An 18,222-nucleotide genomic window follows, 5' to 3' on the forward strand; every position below is an offset into this window, starting at 1 on the left:
CAACACATATCAATGCAGTACACGACACACACACACAGTCTACATTGGCACATGACAACTGCTACACAGAAACAATAATCATTACTTTCATTACTTTGTAGCTGTCTATGGCCTTATGACTCCATGATGTCGTGTGTAGATTTGCCAGTGTTTTGCACAAATCTGCAGCTTATACATTCTGGGCAAAGTGACCAAAAGCAAACCAAATCCTCATATTTGTAGCACTGGACACTGAGACTAGACACAATCTTCTACTTCATATCCACAAATAGCAGCACAATTTCACCCAACACACTGCGATTGCTAATTTCTCTGATATAAAATGAAATGAACTCATTGTATAGTGTAACTCATCAAAAGTGGAAAATCAAGTATCATTAAATCTTAGTGTACAGTTATAATTTTCATTAAATATTCTCCTTCCATGTAATATATGCTGTATCCAGACTGGCAAACCTATCCAACAGGTCAGATGGTTCTTTTTATGAAGGTGAAGTGGCCAAAGTGGGGATCTCACCACTCATCTCTATGTGCTACCATGGTACGATATTCAGGCACACGAGCAACTTAAGTCAAGAGATATGAAGCCAACTTCAGGCCTCACTCCTCAAATTTTACTCAGACACTCTATGCCACACACTTCCTAATTCAGCATGTAATAACCATCCTACCACACTTATTTTTATGCTACATAACCTCAGAAATTGATAGTGCTTCACAAAATAAAACAAAGAAGTAAAAATAAACAATACTAGGTAAGCAGGCTGCACCTGACTTATAATGGAATGAAAACTAGGAGGGACTGAATCCACCAGTACACAAAGAAAGTAATATTATCCACATTCTTAAGCCTTCAAGTATGTTAGTGTATCACACTTTATAAGCATGATCTGTGTGCACTACAGATACTGCAAAATCTGTGTTCAAGTTGATACAATACATAAAACTAATTACACACTATCACATATAGTTCTGAAGTGAAAACAATTTTAGAAATAAAAAATATGCAATGTTTTATCTTACAAGCAGATTATTCAGTTTGTGAATTACGCATGTGTTTTCTTCTTGTTATATTTCTGAATATATATTTAATTTATTTAAGTTTATAAACTACACAGGTTTTTGTGGCCAGTCATGTGTTCCTACAACTCTGTTTATATCATATTTTGGATTCCTGTTTACAGTGCATTTTGAATCCTATAATCTGCTGTTAGTGAAGCAGAAGGGTAGATAAGACAAAACATACTTCTTCATACTCAACATTACATTGTCCTACAACTGTATTCACAGTTGCTAAACCATGATCCTGACTATAACATGAACATACCAGGCAAGCCAAGAGATGATATTGCATGGATCTGTGTTACTGCCAGGTAACAAACTTTTTTGACAGTTTTACACAGAATGTCCCAAACATGAGTTAACTGGTAAGTAAAATGTGCACTAAATACATTAGAAATTTCTTTACTTACTGAATTTATAAAGATTGTTCATAATGAGATCCTCCATGTTCAACACACAACTCATAATTCTGTGATAAAATTCTACAAATTGACTGGCAGGTTTCAATCTGACCATACCATTAATGAATGTTTTAGGTTAACTGACTTTTAGGCCATTCTCTATTTTATGGTGTGAAAACGAGGAAACTGTTTTCTGTTCATGCAGGATAGTTGCAATAATGATACAAGCTTGTTCCCTTGCCTTGTTTATCAAAGGCTGCAATACCATGTGTACAGAGGTATAAAAGATAATTTGAGATTATCTGCACCAAGGTTGTCCAATTTCAAATATCTGAGGAATGAACAAGTTGGGCAATGCTTATGTGTATCTCCTGACTAATTACGATCTGACCTGGATAATTTAAGGTATGGAATACTGATGTCTGTTTGGTTATTCTTCTTGCCACGAAGGATAAAGAAAATATATTTATTTCACTTAACAAACTATAAACAAATAGCTGTATAATACTTTTAAATTCATCATAGAGGCAACAGTTCTTTCAGCAGCATTACCAATTCCATTCCATTCTAGAAGAAAACTATCATCCTTTACAACACTGCAGAATCAGAAATTACAATAGAGCAAAGGGTGAAACACAACAAAATTTGTTCAATTCGTACATAAGGGACTGTAAGCTCCCAAATGCTAATCATTATTTTTTAATTTACAATAATAAACAATTTAAAAACTTGGTTTCCAATCCAGTCTGAAATTGTCTCAATCTGACCAACTGAACTGTAGAACCCTTCTTCAGTGGAGACAACACTAGACATGGTCAGCTGTGTAGAAACCACAGGCATGTTCCCACATATGAAACATGCAAAAATGATGCAGAGTTCTTCTACAGCAGTTGTGCATTACTCACATATCATTCTGGTGATTGTGAAAAATGAATGAAATATTGTTATATAAATATGTTTCGCAATACCTGCTAGATTATTGTTACTGTGCACAAAATGTTGCTCTTGTTGGACGTCCCACACATAACATGCGCCACTCTAGGTGCTACCCAACTGTTCCCACTTCTTCCTCCACTTCTTGGTTCAAATTCAAGTTTCTCCAGTCTTGACTCAGATCATCTAAATGATTGTCAAAGTCTATCAGCTGCTCATGCACCCGTCTCTGCAGCAGGGCAGCTGCAACACTCTTTGAATTGCTCTCTAGAGATACACTGCAAACACAATAGCACAATCATGGGATGTGCTGGTCTGTTCCAGCTCAAAATGTAGATCCAGTTCTTATGACTTTTTAAAAATGTAGCTACACTTCATTTTAAAGTTTGTAAAACTTAACTGGAAAAAAAAAAACAACTAAAACTTGTCTCTCCATCACAATAATGAATGTTCATGGTTTCTTTTCTTTTGGGTTGGCATTGACAAACCATTCTAGGGGCATGGGAATTTCCCATCCTTCGTAAATACTGGAACCATATAATATTATATCCTTCTATTTGCATGTTGGTACCTGTTGTTTAATTTCTTTCTTATATCTGCAATATACTTATGACAAAGTACTTTGTCCTTGCTCCCTCAGAAAACCATATAACTCCCAGTAGATGAAAAGATGATACCCTGGGTGACATAAGACGATCCCAACAAATATGGTGGTATGAAACAAAATACGTCAAATAAAGGTTAATGGACTAGCAGGCAGTGCAGTTATGAAAAGTTCTAAAACAGTAGGACACCCTCTCTTCAAAGGTTATATGTATTTACAATGAAGCTTAACTGGAAGCATGGAGATGGCGGTCCCATCACCAAGATGTACACTGACCATGTACACTAGAAATTTCATGACATGGACAAGCCGCAACAGGTTTTTTAAATTTTAATTCTGTAGTTCATAAGGTTTGTCGACATGACATTCTAAGAAGTGACAGCACTTCATATGTTCATAACTTAAATAACTTGGTCATATCCAGACCACAACATACAGTCATGTGAGTGACAAGGGTGGTTGCAAATCACAACTCTCTTGCAGGAAAAAACAAGGCTTCTGCCCCTGATGGATAGATCCAAAAACTGCTATAGCAAAGGGTGTCCAAGAAGAGCAAAATACTTCTAGAATGACAGCAGCTATAAAACATAGTTGTGAAAGTGCAGCATTGACAGTCAGCATGAAGCTGCAGACTGTGCTGTGTTGACAGCAGTGCCATGAGCATTACATGCTATGACACTGAGGGGCCTAGTGACCATTGTGTTCCACAATATTCAGGATAACTACTGCAAATGCCACTACTTTTCCTTCTTCTGGCACAGAGTCACTGAGCTGTCATGATCTTCGGCACTGCTGTTGTGACCTTGATTATACAAGGTGGTATCAGAAAGTTTCCAGACTGTTAATGTCATAACTGCCTTGGTGAAACAAGATGACAGGGGAAGCCAAGGTCACACTTCTGCAAGCCCACTGCATTGGTCTGCCAGGTGACATCATGCTGTGAACACCCACTGTTTTTACACAATTGCTTCTTAGATTTCGTGTTTTGTTTTGTCTGCGACGGATAGCAAAATCAAGCAATGCATCTGCATCAAGTTTTGCGTGAAGCTCAGTAAATCCATTACTGAAACCCTTGAAATGCTTCATGAGGCTTCTGGAGAACATTCTTTAAGTCGGACAGCAGTTTTTGAATGACTTTCATGTTTCAAGGCCGGTCAAGTGTCAGTTTAAGATGACAAACATTCAGGGTGACCAAGCACCAGCAAAATGACAGAAAATGTTGAAAACATTCAAGAACTCATCAAAGAAGACCACTGTCGAGCAATCAACAAGCTTGCAGACACCACTGGGATCAGTTAGGAATTTCGCTAAGAGATCTTAACAGAAAATCTGAACGTTCGCCGCATCACACCTTCATCATGAAAATGTGCCTGCCCACATGTCCCTGAAAACCACAGAGGTTGTGACTAACAACAACATGGTTATCATTCCCCATCCTCCCTACTCACCAGACTTAGCCCCCTGTGATTTTGTTGTCTCCCAAATTGAAGATGAAGCTGAAGGGACTATGTTTTTGAACAGTATGTGACATCCAGGGGGAACTGCAAGCCGTACTTGACAGCATTAGGGAAAATTACTTCCTCAGTGCTTTTGAAGTGTTGGAAAAAACAATGGGATCACTGTATACATTCCTCAGGGGACTATTTCAGCCAAAATTGAGTGAGTTAAGGCAGCATTTCTTTTTTGACCTAGTCTGAGAACTTTCTGATACAACTCATATGTCTAGAGACAGACTGTTTATGGTAGAAGTCTGGACTGATCAACTTGACTCTGCTCTATGCCATTCCACTGGCACTGATTTCAGTTGTGGCTGTTACTGCTTTTTGTCACTGCACAGCACCACTGCAAAGGACTGCCCACGGATAACAAAGGTAGAAAGCGACATCCTTCCTGAAGAATGCTTAGTGCCAGTTCTTGGGTTCCAACTTGAGTTCAGGTGCATGTGTAATATTACTATTATGAAACTATGGTTAACTAGCATTCCTGTTCTTCCACACTACAACACTGTCAAAAGCACAGCTGAAATTTAATACTGCATAGTATGTATCAGTTCTCCGGCTGCCAGCACTAAGTGAGGATCACTTCACTTCACATTTTACTCACATCACCTGTACTGGGGCCAAACAAAACTATTATCTGCCCACAAATTCAAGGATTAGAGAGGAAACACACATAGTTGGAAGATGGATGACTGCTTCAAAATTGGATTATTAATCCCTGCAATGCAAGAAACTTAAAGGAGCAACAACCTGGTTAAAAATAGAGAATAGGCAATACTGTAGAGCATTTCTTCCACCACAACTTATCAACTGTGCAACATGGATAACATTCACATGTACACTTTTCTAAGAGCAAGTATGCTGGCACTCTTCTGCTCAGTTTCAGCCTCAAGGTTGAAACATACAATGATCTGTTAGTTGTGCAACTTTTGACAAGTCTGCCAGTACACATCACCTGTTTACTGGTAAGCATACAGGCTGAGAATACCGTGCATATATCCATATATAAAACCAAGTGATAAAATGTAACTGGTAGCTTGTGTCCATAGGTATGGGCTTAGACGAACGCACACCAAGAAAGGCATGAAGGCATGGAGTGAGAGTACTCTCACCAATGTATATTACATCCTAGTCATCAGATGGTTGGATTGGCAAAGCGTGAGAAGAGGGGGGAGGGAGACTGGCTGGTTCTTCTGCACAAAGAAATATGAATTAACCATAGATATCTGGGGAAAAGAAAAAATTTACCTGGATTTTTCCTTAGACTTCCACTTTCCATCCACAAACTGTGACACACACAAAGCCATATTTTCCATGCTCAATGTCAACCTCCTGTTGTCTATCTGTGGAGGAAAAAGAAAATAAGTTGCAATTATCAACTCAGGTTACACATCAGAATGATATCCTATTCTACAACAGGTGGCAGTACAGTTCCACTAAGGCACACATTTCATTCATTCAGCGAGAGACTAGCTCTATCAATTGGCCAAAGCTGAGTAGGCATTTTACCCGAGTTATCTTCATAGTGTGCATCCTGTTATATAGTTAGGTTAAACCATTACAACAAAATCATATACTCGATTCAATGTTTTATAATTAAAACTTTTATTTCTGCTACATGTTTCAGTCACATAGGACCATCATCAGGCAGTTAACATATGAATATATCTAGCCACTGAATAAGTTTCAGCTAAGATAGCTGACATTGGTGCGCTCACTGCTAGGCCTTCACTCTGGATTATAAAATTGGTCATTGAATTGCACGTAGTTGTGCCCAAGGATGGTATTTAGAAGTATTTATAATTCTTGCTTTTCAATTGAGGGCGTTTCATTCATTTTTATATACTTAATTATAACACATATTATGTAACTTGAGGCAAATTCTGTTACCATATAGTATCACATATTGCACTATGCACTAATATGGATCCACAATAATAATTCAATGACTAGACATATACCTATATTAACTGCCTGAGGATGGTCCTATGTGACCGAAACATGTAGCAGAAATACAAGTTTTAATTATAAAACATTAAATTGAGTATACAATTTTGATGTGGTGACGGTGTAACCTAATTATATATATTTTACCTGAGAATGAAAGCAGTCCAGTCCCCAACATGTTGTTTTAAATAAAAACTCAAAAACAATGGTGACTAATGTCCAAAAAATCGATAATTGTATTAATATACTGCTTCTAAATCTTTTTCCATTGAAGAGCTGAGTGAAAGGTTACATGTGTTTTGGATGGAACGAAGTCATAATATTCCAATCTGGAAGTGTGCCATAGCTCAAGCGGTTAGTCGTTGGCTTCCTACCGCGGCAGCCCGGGTTCAATAAAGTGGGATTTGTGGTGGACAAAGTGGCACTGGAGCGGGTTTTCTCCGAGTACTTCGGTTTCCCTTGCCAATCTTCATTCCACGAAATTCTCCATCATCATAATCACCACGGCAAGTACAATGGGCCAATCTGTGTCTGCTGTGCCAAGTGGAGCCAGTTGGACTCCACCCCCCACTAAGCGAAAAAGTACCCTCAAAATCAACAAACTTTGATAATTCTCCAATTTCAATATTCATTACCAGTAGTCACCAAATTAATGTGACAGGTGGTGTATCACCGCACACCCAAACACTACCACATGCTCTACCAGAATGCATACCAACACCCCCTCCCCCCGCTGCTGCTGCTGCTGCCATCATCCTAACACAGGCAGATGTGTGGACTATAATCAATAAAATTACATGCAGCCAGCACTAATACAAGTACGAAGCCCACTGTTACATCATCATGTGCCAGCATCTTATGTTGAATAGCAACGTGTGTAGAGCACTTCCTTTATAACGCTGGTCTGCCTCCTGATGATGGCCACTAATGGCAGCAAAAACATTGTCACACTTGATGAAATTCCACCCTTAATCTATACAATAAATAAAAGCACTAAAGGGATTTCTTCAAATAATGTTGTTTCATCGCCTGCACAATTTATATTTTAAATGACATGATGAGCATAAATGAAATGGGGAGGGTGTAGTCACAGCCTACTTTTAGGTATTATAGAGGTTTCACCCTCGGCAGTGTGCACAGATGAAATAAGTTAGGTTGAGATGTTTACAGTTTATTAGCATGGACAAGCCATTAACACGTTTCTTAACAACGGCATACACATTTAACTTTTGTTGCAGGTTTCAAGCACATATAGTAACAGCCTTCACCATGTTGGCATGTCTTACATGAAGTGATTACTGTGGAATGCATAAACTCTTTTGCTGCATGAATTTGTTACATGAGTTTATGTCCTCTTATTGCTGAATTGCAGTGTGTGTATCTGTAAAATGGATGATGCTCCAAATGTTACATACAAGAATGTGAAGTCACTTAAAAGGCAAGAAGGGCAAATTGTGGTCCACATATAAGCAAAGTACATGAATTTTACTTCAAGAACTGACCATTACTCTGAATTCCTTCCTGGCAGCTGTAAATAATGATCTTGAACTCCTATGGTTCAAAAGAATACGCTCTAAAACAGCTGGGCTTTGGGTATGAGAAGGAAGAAAATAATTTCATTATGATTGAAGATATGATACTGTACCTTGGTGTGTCATCTGTATCTTCTTCAAATCAAGAAACTGCAAAATGTTAAAAGCAATATCTATTATGAAGAAGAATCTTGGGCGAGTGAAGGGATAACTGTTAGTAAACGATGAAAGGCCACTACAATTAAAATACCACGACAAGCTTTTGCTTGAAATTACCTACTGCTCATGGGCAACATTTTATGTTGGTCCTTGCATAAAATGAACAGGGATTTGTTCTGAATGTGAAATTCGTATTTTTATGTATGAAGACCACCCAAGATGGTCAGGAAGAATTGGACAAAGTGCAATTTCCTCCAAATTTAGTTAATTTTGTTGAAAAATGCATCCTATCAGTCAGAAAAAAGAACTTATTATAGTGTCAGGGTGGAAAGATAAAATTACAGAGTGGCTCAGTATCCTTATTATCCCAGTTGAAGAAGATCTGCTAAAGATGGCCTTAATGGACACTGTCAATGGTGAGTGCTTGAAGTATGACACAACAGACTGAGCTAAGGCTATGAGAAATTCAATTCTTCATGTATCCCCCTTTCCTTTCCCTTGTAAAGAGAACTCAGCTGAGCATTCGTAACAAATAAAACATGGCCTTAGTGTGAACAATATATGGTGTGTATTCTGGCATGAATGGCAGTAGTGAAGACAGTGATGTATTGTCACATTGCTGCCATAAGAGCAATAGTATACTATGAAGAGGGAATGCTCTTTCCCAAAATTCATCTGAAGGGACTGAAGAAAACAATGAAAAACCTCAGTCAGGGTAGCCAGTTACCCACCTCAGATATGAATCTGGAGTCTATCAGGTAAAGGAAAAAGGTAAAGTTGTCCCCTGTGCTCAATTAATTAAGCACTACACCATGAAGGTGTATGGGGAGTGGGTGTATACAGATCCACATTTTCTTGACCTTGGCACTAGATGGAGGTGAGCGGTCAGCTTCACACCCTTGCCACTTTACCACACAGGGAAAGCCCACCAGTACCCAATGGATAGGAGGCTTAGGGTCTGCCAGGTATGAAATATGTTATCTGCTGTGCCACGACTGTAAAACTAAGGGATTTATTAGTTGGAAAGACCTACTAAGGTTCTCTAACTTTATGATTAAATAATGTGCAAAGAAATCACATTAAGTAACAAGTTACTGTACTTACAACAACAAGGCAAGCTGAACTGAAGTTCTCGGCTATTTTATCTGCTATTCGCTGGCCGCATTTCTCGTAACTGTCACAGAAACATTTTCAAATGCAAATATTTACACTTAGAAGTTCCAACAATTTGCATCAATGTTCTAGTAAACACAACTGATAACTCTGAAACTTAAGTTGTACTATAAAACTGCATTACATTGTACACACCTTAGATCCTTCATATTTTCATTTGCTAAGTAGTACCCTGCCAGTACAAGTCCTGACGTTGATGCCATATGGTCAATCTGAACAATAACAAGTATAATGAATATCAGACTCTCAGTATTTTATTCTAAGGTGTTAAACCTCACACTTCCAACATACAAATTAAATCACTTATCTTCACATATAACCACATTCACACTCAACCGCCTTTTCTCCACCTACATTACAGCCTTATTCTACCATTTAAGAATTCATAATTCATGATTTATTTTCATCCATAAACTGTTACACAAATATAATTGGACAAGTCAGTTTAAACCATCTAAAACACTACAACTCAACAACTGTTAAAAATGTACAATATGATACACAAGACTAAGAACGATACAACCATCTTACGACCATTGTCCCCCCAGTAATGCTAGCAACTGTGGATGACAAACCCCAACAATCCTATATAAAGCAACACATACACTTATACTATCTACTCGCATATACATCCGAACCAACCTGAGCCACCAAACTACCGTCCATCATTGTTACTAAAAAAAACTACTGCAGAGAATAAAAACAGTTCAGTAATAAATAACTTTCTAATTTATTTTTAAAAACTTCAAAATTTCATATTCTTTTTAATTCATGGGGCAAGTTGTTATGTATTTTAATTCCCATGTTAATTACACTTATTTTGCAATAAACAGTGTTGCAAGTTTGTACATACAAATCCTGTTTTCTTTTAGTGTTATATTTGTGAATGTAGGAATAATAAGTTGTGTAGATTTTGTTGTTTTCTTTTTAAAGCACAGAATCTCATATATATACATATAAAGAAATTACTGTTAAAACCTTAAATTCACCTAATAGACTTCTAGAGGACACCCTGTTTTTCACGCATTTAATGAGCCTTAGACCTATTTTCGTAATTTAAAGACTGTATTACTGACATTTACTCCCCCCAAATATAATACATTTCAGTATAGATACGTAAAATTAAACATTTCTTGGTACTGGGTCTCGTATGGATTTAATCAAATACAGAGCTTTGTTTAATTTATGGCAAAGATATTGTATATGAGTGGTCAAGCTTCAGTTATCTGTGATATAAATACCTAAAAATTTTAAATTTGATGAGAAGTTATTTCTTTGTTTTTTAGATACAGAATGGGTCCATGAGTTAAACTAGATCCTCTTCCCTGAAATATTATTGCTTTAGTCTTTTCAGTACTTATTATAGGAGTGTTAGGAACCAGTTTTCTAACTGTTTCATGACTTTTACTGATTTTTCTTTTAACTTACTCATAAACGCAAAATGTTATGCAGCAAATACATACCTGCGTAAGAGCAATCTCTGCCATAGGAGTTACATGTAAACAAAGATGAAATAAGGGTACTGCATCGCAGACAAATAAACACCTTCCCTTTTTGTCATCTTTAGACTTCTGCTCTTCCGCTAGTAAAACACCATTTATTGCACAATGAGGATATTTCGCTGCATGAAGCACCATTTTGCTGTAAGCACGAACAGAAAATTTCACATCCGCCATGTTGCAAACGTCACTAACACGCGTAGACAAATGAGCGCAAATGAGGACGAGGCTCGCATCTCAATCTTATCGGTAGTGTAGTATGCATGACGTCACATGTACCTAATGCTGCCATCTACATTCCGTGCAGGATATTGCTCCAAAATGACTACAGCCAGTACTGAGTGCTCTGTTGGTAAGAAGCGTAACTTGCTTGAACACCAATGTTACTCGAATCGAAGTACAAGCCCCTTGAATTCACAGTTTACAAAGAAGCAACGAATAATTTTGCCATCATGATCTCTTGTATTCCACAGGTTATGATTCCATTTTTTTTTTGTTGGAATTAAGGTAACCTACATTGCACCATTGAATGCTGTCATGAACTGCTGTATCACAGTCACAACTCTCAACATATTTCAAGAGGTTGACTGCATGATAGCGCCTGAACTGACCGACCTGTTTCCTTCTGCAGTGCAGGGGCTGGTACATTTTGTTGTTTTGTTACCATAGGGCAAACCATTGGAGCGGGGCTCGCCTGTGGTCGCTGTTGTTCTGCGTTGCCTCGTAGTGCTGCCGCGGACACACCTGGGGTGACTGGGTTCAGTGAGAACACCCTCTCCATAGTAGTTTTCGGTGTTCTCTTCACCTTTCTTTTTTGCAGCTCTTCGCTGGCCTGTGGCAGGATGTGGCTTGTCTCCCTCTGCCAACCGGCAGTTGCAGCATGTTGGGGTGGAAGCAGCGTTTCCCTTCTCTGGGCATTCCTTATGTAGGTGGCAGTGTAAGTCTGTTGAAAGCCAACATTTCAGAGGAACATGACATCTCCATCTTCAGGGCTAATGAATAAGCCACGCTAGAAACCAGCATGAAACAGTTAGCAAGCAGAGGAGAGGATTCAGCTTCATGGAGTTAGCAAATTATGAGTATTATAGGACTTCTGTTTTTTCAGATGACCAAATATGAAAAGAAACCTGATATTTGGATAAATATTGTATAAATTATGATAAAATAAAACAGGCTCTTCATAAATATGTTCATTTTTACTCATACAATCAGACCTTGTACATGTCAGTATAATGTCCACTTCATAAACAACTTACTCCTTCAGTGACAAATAAAGTAGCCCCCCTGGAGCCCTATGTATACAGGCTCTAGGTCCCCATGCTTCCCACCATAATGCTTCCATTTCATCTTTGTCAAAGCCCTGTGAGTTTAATGTCAGTGATTCAAGTTTCTTCTGGCCTTTTTGTGCTACCCATAGTTGAGGGGACGAGTCCCCAAGAAAGTTGGCAATACTGGTGCAGCCAGACAGGTCAACAGTGCGTAATGCAGGCTGGTGCTGCAAAAGGCGGCGCAATGACACAGAACTCAGCTCAGCATTTCCACTCAATTGTAGTGTTTCAAGTGCACCACACTTCTGAAGTACTCTGTAACAGAACACAGGATTTAGGTGAGACTGTGTTGATGGTATCACAGCCCAGACTGTGAGTGGATGTGAAATACAATGTATAAGCAGGGAATATGGGACATTACATGGCAGTATGAAACAATAAGTGTTTCTGGTAATGATCATCTGATTCTTTGGCTCCTCAACCAAACTTTTAACTGCTGTATATAGGACACATAGTATTGAAGAGTATCATTATAAACCAATTGGAATTCATGTGGAAGAAAACAATCATGGCCTATTATAAGGTACAATCCAAGAATTTAACTAGGATACAGAGAAATCAAGAAAACTTCAGTCAAATATGAAGCAGGAGGCTAATTACAAAAGCACAACTGTATATAGTCGGGGGTGGGGGGAAGCTGCAGGTTATGACTGGCTGAACATGTGCTGCAAGTTTGACTGTATATTTGCAGTGGAGGAAGCTCCCCTGCAGGGAAGGTGGTGTCTCTTTTGATTTCATAGCAGTCACCTTGTTATGGAAGGCACCAGCTGCAAGATGTATCCCAGACAGATAATTTGGACTTGGAAGCAGGATCACACAAAAACTGACATTCTCAATTTTGGGGGAATTAGGTGACGGTCGAGCAGAAGCATCATCACTCTATCCCTGTCCCATGATAATCGAGACAGAACTCCTAGCCAGTTTGCACTTATGCTGGAATGCCAAAGGCAGGGCTCCCAAGAGAGCTTATAAAAATGAGGCCCAGATAGGTAGAATATGAAATTTACGGCACATGGGTATTCTTCAGATCTCAGATGCAGTGTCAGGAGAGAAAGTACATCCTGCTTATGGATGAAACACAAACAGTGGGTTTTGATGATGGCAAAGGAGGAACCATTCCCCCAAATTCACTGTGAAATTCAATTTATTACTATCTCTAGCCACTGTTTTCAAGCCTGCTCATATTACTTGAATCACTGAAGACAGTGATGTAACTGACATACAAAGAAGTCAATGGGGACATGGGTCAACTGCATTTATGACACAAATTAACCGTGAGGCACACCATTTTCTTGAGGGCTTAGATGAGGAGTGTATTTCTGATACTGACATGGAAATCATAAACCTGGAGAAAGCTGGATAGAAAGAGAGCTAATGAACTCCTTCAATCATTGGAGAGTTATGAACATTCTAAAGTGCAACAGTGTTGTTGAGTGTGCTTGAATTCCTGGCATCAAAAGCATTGCATGAGAGCTGGGACATATGCTCACATGGGAACCTACACATGCTCTTGTGAGTTGGTAACTTTTGAAATTCAGAGGGAAGGAAAGTTGTGTGTATAGGCAGTGACTTCTCCATTGTTTCTATTGATCAGCTGATAAGCCTTGGAGACAGAGAGGCCTGAGATACAGTTTTGTATCTCTTCATCAGAATGTTGTCAAGTTATTCTGTCCTTATCACTCCCCAGTGAGAGTTCAGTGATGTATGTCTTTAAACTTCAATGGGGTAGGATCTTAAAAGGTTAGCCTTCAGCAACTTTTGGAGTGTTTCTCACTGAGTACCTCAAGTAGTAGTACATTCTTGATGCTATTGATTTCTTCCTTTTTGCCGTTTATTTCGTTGATCATGCAGATGATAGCTGACATCTTGTGTCTACAATAAAATCACTAAGAAACAGAGTCACCCAGAGAATAAAATATACAACACAAGTATAGAAGACCACAATACAAATCAGGATAACAACAAAGGCAAGAACAACCAAAAAAATGCTTCATATTTATATATTTCAGAAAAGAGATCAAACATATTTTGAGGACATTAACAGACACCAACACAAAAGTAGTCTTCCAAGCATCCTACATTATACACAAACATATACATGAAAAACAACACAAGATTGAATGATATGAAAATAGCAGTATATACAGAATGAAATGCCTAGACTGCCCATTCTGTACACAAGACAAACAGGATGATCCTTTCAACAGATATACACAACACACCGGAATAAAGACACATCCGTCTATGCACAATATAATCTCAAGATGGGACACACATATGGTCACATGGACAGCACAATGGAAATAATCAGAATCACCAAGAAAGAAGCCTGGAAGAGTATCAATATTCTGCACCTACAACAATATAAAACATCAATAAAAAAGGTAAAGCTATCCCTGTAACAGGTTGTAAAGGCCCATAGGGTTGTGAGAAGTTAAGACTTCTACAGTTTCTATAAACAATCAGCTCACAGATGGTGCTAAGGTTGTCAGCCTTATGTGCTGGCCAGCCTTTACCCCCAGAAAGATTCCTGGTACTCATTTCTGTTAGATGCCGAGTCAACCCCAGGGCCATAGTGTTATTGAAAGGATTACGTAAATTGAAAAAATCCACCTCATCAAGACTCAAACTTGAGACCTTCTGGATTGTAGCATAGTGCTTCAACCAACTATGCTACTGTGTGCCCCTATATATATATGGGATAAGCCATCTACACAAACAAATAGTTTGTGTATATGGCTTATCCAATATATTACTAATATAAAATACAACTTGATACTAAGATGACAATATTTAAATTGTGGTAGAGTTTCATACAAGATTCAGGTTTGGTGCAGGACAAAATGAAAGAATGAAAATGACATGCTTCATTCAAAGTTAAATTCACTGAAATGAAAGCCCCAAAATACTGTTGCTCTACTTAGTTCTTCAATGTTGCATGTCAGAAATCTTGCCCCATGATGCAAGAAACCTGATAAAGCTTGAGTTTACAAAATATTGTGCTATTAACTAGGTTTTTGGGGTCAGAATGATCTTTGAGAGTGCCTTGTGCACTGGCATATAAACTAATTGATGCATCAGAATCATAGTGATTGGCAATGTTAGCATGAATTAACTGGTCAACAAAATCTGTCTCCCCTTTTACTACCTATGCTGAAAAATGACATGCCCCCAGAAATTTTTAAAAATACAAATTATGAAAACAGTTTATTGAAACTGGATCTGAAATCAAAGGGTATAAGCAGTACACTTTAATTCACTGTGCAAAATTGATAATATCATTAACTGAGATAACAGTGGGGGGAAGGTCTAATAGAAAGATTCTCATTCTCCTCTCGAGTCTTGAAATTTTCCCAAATTCTTGTCTTGAAATGAAAAAGTAATTTTCACGCGCCTATTTTAAACAGTTGAAAAAATCATTACTGGAATGCAGAAACTCAAAGAGCAGTTTGCCAAGTCAAGCCAGCATGAATTTACATGTCTAGAAATATTGCGTACCAAGATGTACAACTTGTTTGAAAGCAGATGATTTGACTCCAAAATTGTTCTGTGGAATAGAGTTAAGTTGGTTCCCACAGGAATAAAAAGCAATGACAATGCATTAATCGCCTATGTCAGTAACAGTTCATCAAACCTACAGGAAAAAAACACATCGAATCTAAAGAAAAAACAGATTCTCAATATTGGACTGATTGTGAAATGTGATTCTACGACCATCACTTTCACCACCATGCATGATCCACACACCTAAGCAAATGCCAGATGTCCACATCCCTAAGCCCACAGTTGGAGAGATTGAGTGTTGTTAGTTTGCTGAACCCTTCCTTCTCTGTAAACATGAGTATCACCTCTCGTGCCACAGACTGACCATCACATGCTGTGGTAGCACCAAGATTCAGGCTAACAATTTCAGTTGGACACAGCCGGCCCAGAAAACCCAACAGACCGCTTCCACCCAGTGCATTGTAGCTAACATCAAGTACACGAATGGAATCCACTGCAAATACAAGAACATGTCAAAATGTATGGTGTGTGTCCAAAATTGTGATATTTGTTCCTTCTGTGGTTTATTTAATGATGTATTAATTCTCTAGACTGGATAGCATCAATTAAGATATCACAGGATCATTATGAACAATAGATTTAAAGGCTGAGAGGAAGCAGTGAGAGACTATTTTAAGGTAGTATTTTGACATATGTCTGGAAGGAGAAACACCAAAAATTCTCGGTCATGATAACCAGTAATTTGATCTGCAGATCTGAATATGAAGCCAGAATTTACACCACACAAATTCTATTTACTCATTAACTTTACAGGGATTTTTACTTACAACACAACAATACATCTTCTGACTTGAAGCAGTTGGTAGTAAGATGGCAGTCTTGCAACTGAAGAACAGTGAGAGAGACAAGGTGAGGCAGCATGATGTTCATGTGTTTAACAGCACCATCACCCAGTGGATTGTGACTCAGGTCTAGTCTTGCCAGGGCCTTAGCAAACAACACAAAGGTTCAGTGTTACCATTCATGTAAGGCACACAAAATTTTCCTCAAATTTAAATGCAACGATACATGTTGGATGCCCTTGGAATTCAGTTGTCTGCTAATGAAACAGCCTGCTGCAATTCAACAGTTGACAGGAATGAGTAGTTTTCTTGCCATAACTCTGTGATTTACTGTGCTTTGGCAGCAACTTCTCTGTCACATGACAGAGACATACGAGCTGAAATGAAAATATCCATACTGTGATTTCTTGTTAAAAAAACAAGTAAAAAATGTTATGTCCTAAGATGCTCAGTTTTTGAGATACAGGTCACAGTAAAGTTGGTAACATCATAGTGGTGCTTTTCATGGTGATACTTTGAATGCTGATAAACTGTGTACAGCGAGCATCAGTTGTGACTGAATGATCATGGAATACACATAACAAATACTGTGACATGCTCTTAACCCTCAGTATACATAATAGTCAAGCTGGTACTGCTTTATGGGAATACATGTTACATTAACCTGGTTGATGTCATCCAAACGATAATGTGTTTTCATGACTGGAGAAGCATCTCTTAAGATAGGAAATGTAACACATATGGTACATGTGAATGCAGGTTGCAAAATGGTCACCAGCCAAGCTGCAACTGTAGAACAAGAGCTATGGAGGAGCTCATGAGATATCATATGTAATTGGCACTATTCAAGCCAAGGGTCCTCAAAATACTGCATGATGATCAATCTTATCCATATTGCTACCCCTCGAGTGAGCATCTGTTTTTAGACAACCATCCTTGTGGATGCAATTCTGTGAATGGCTCTGACATCAACACACTGTGGATAAGCTCTTTTTACATGACATTCTGTGGACAGATGGTTTTTCCGTGACTTGAGCTATTTTGTATTCAATTCAATTCAATTTTATTTCATCCATGAATCATTATACATGATATGGGACAAGTCAAAGATTAATATTTGTATTTGTATTTGTATTTGTATTTATATTTGTTCAAGAAATCCAAAAAAGGATATAGAACATGTCACAGAACTAAATATAAAACAGGATACATGCATAAATTACACGACTAGATAGTACAATGAATCAAACAATAACAAGTTTCAAAGATCCAAAAAATGGATATAAAACATGTCATAAATAATACAAAACATAAAATACTCAGTTATGCTTATCTGGATCCAACAGTATTCAACAATAATAAGTTACAAAGATCCAAGAATGGATATAAAACATATCATAAATAATATAAAACATAAAATACATGCATAGTTATGCTCGTCTAGATGATACAAGAATACAATAAATACTAAAATTTATCTGTTTAAATATTCTTCTACAGTATAAAATGTATGTGTATTCAAAAAATATCTTAATTCAACCTTAAACTTTTTAAAATTATGAGATGAGTTCTTGATCTCTATGGGCAGTTTATTAAACATTTTTATACCCGCGTAGTAAACTCCTTTTTGAAAACTAGTTAAGTTAGCTTGAGGTAGATAAAGATCTTGTCTATGTCTGGTATTTATAGCATGAGAGTCAATATTTGATGAAAAAAGATGTTTATTCTGCAATACAAAT

General features: G+C 37.8%; 2 protein-coding genes across 4 annotated transcripts in view; both read right to left on the reverse strand.

The window, feature by feature from the left end:
- Positions 1-1,915: 1,915 nt before the first annotated feature.
- On the reverse strand, positions 1,916-11,018 carry LOC111874780 (ER membrane protein complex subunit 8/9 homolog). Its single transcript, XM_023870561.2, has 5 exons — positions 10,774-11,018; positions 9,446-9,522; positions 9,242-9,311; positions 5,748-5,842; positions 1,916-2,674 (listed from the first exon to the last, which is right to left on the reverse strand). Exons 1-5 carry the CDS (start codon positions 10,984-10,986, stop codon positions 2,509-2,511), a joined length of 621 nt encoding a protein of 206 aa, XP_023726329.1. The 5' UTR covers positions 10,987-11,018; the 3' UTR covers positions 1,916-2,508.
- Positions 11,019-11,986: 968 nt separating this feature from the next.
- Positions 11,987-18,222, reverse strand: part of LOC111874771 (tonsoku-like protein) — a 74,275-nt gene continuing 68,039 nt past the window's right edge. For all 3 annotated transcript variants that reach the window (XM_023870547.2, XM_023870546.2, XM_023870545.2), the window contains 3 exons: positions 16,469-16,628; positions 15,885-16,134; positions 11,987-12,392 (listed from right to left, as the gene is read on the reverse strand). In XM_023870547.2, coding sequence (XP_023726315.1) covers positions 12,062-12,392; positions 15,885-16,134; positions 16,469-16,628 — 741 coding nt within the window. In that variant the 3' untranslated portion in view covers positions 11,987-12,061. The remainder of the gene's footprint in view (positions 12,393-15,884; positions 16,135-16,468; positions 16,629-18,222) is intronic.

The sequence above is a fragment of the Cryptotermes secundus genome, unplaced genomic scaffold (genome assembly GCF_002891405.2).
Source record: "Cryptotermes secundus unplaced genomic scaffold, Csec_1.0 scaffold955, whole genome shotgun sequence".
Taxonomy (NCBI): domain Eukaryota; kingdom Metazoa; phylum Arthropoda; class Insecta; order Blattodea; family Kalotermitidae; genus Cryptotermes; species Cryptotermes secundus.

What these genes read in the sequence shown, in the direction of transcription:
- LOC111874780 (XM_023870561.2), bottom strand. Translation starts at nt 10,986, where the DNA reads ATGGCGGATGTGAAATTTTCTGTTCGTGCTTACAGCAAAATGGTGCTT. An exon ending in GTTCAGCTTGCCTTGTTGTT is followed by an intron (nt 5,843 to 9,241) that starts GTAAGTACAGTA and finishes TTTCCTCCACAG; the next exon opens with ATAGACAACAGGAGGTTGAC. An exon ending in AAGTCTAAGGAAAAATCCAG is followed by an intron (nt 2,675 to 5,747) that starts GTAAATTTTTTC and finishes TTGTGTTTGCAG; the next exon opens with TGTATCTCTAGAGAGCAATT.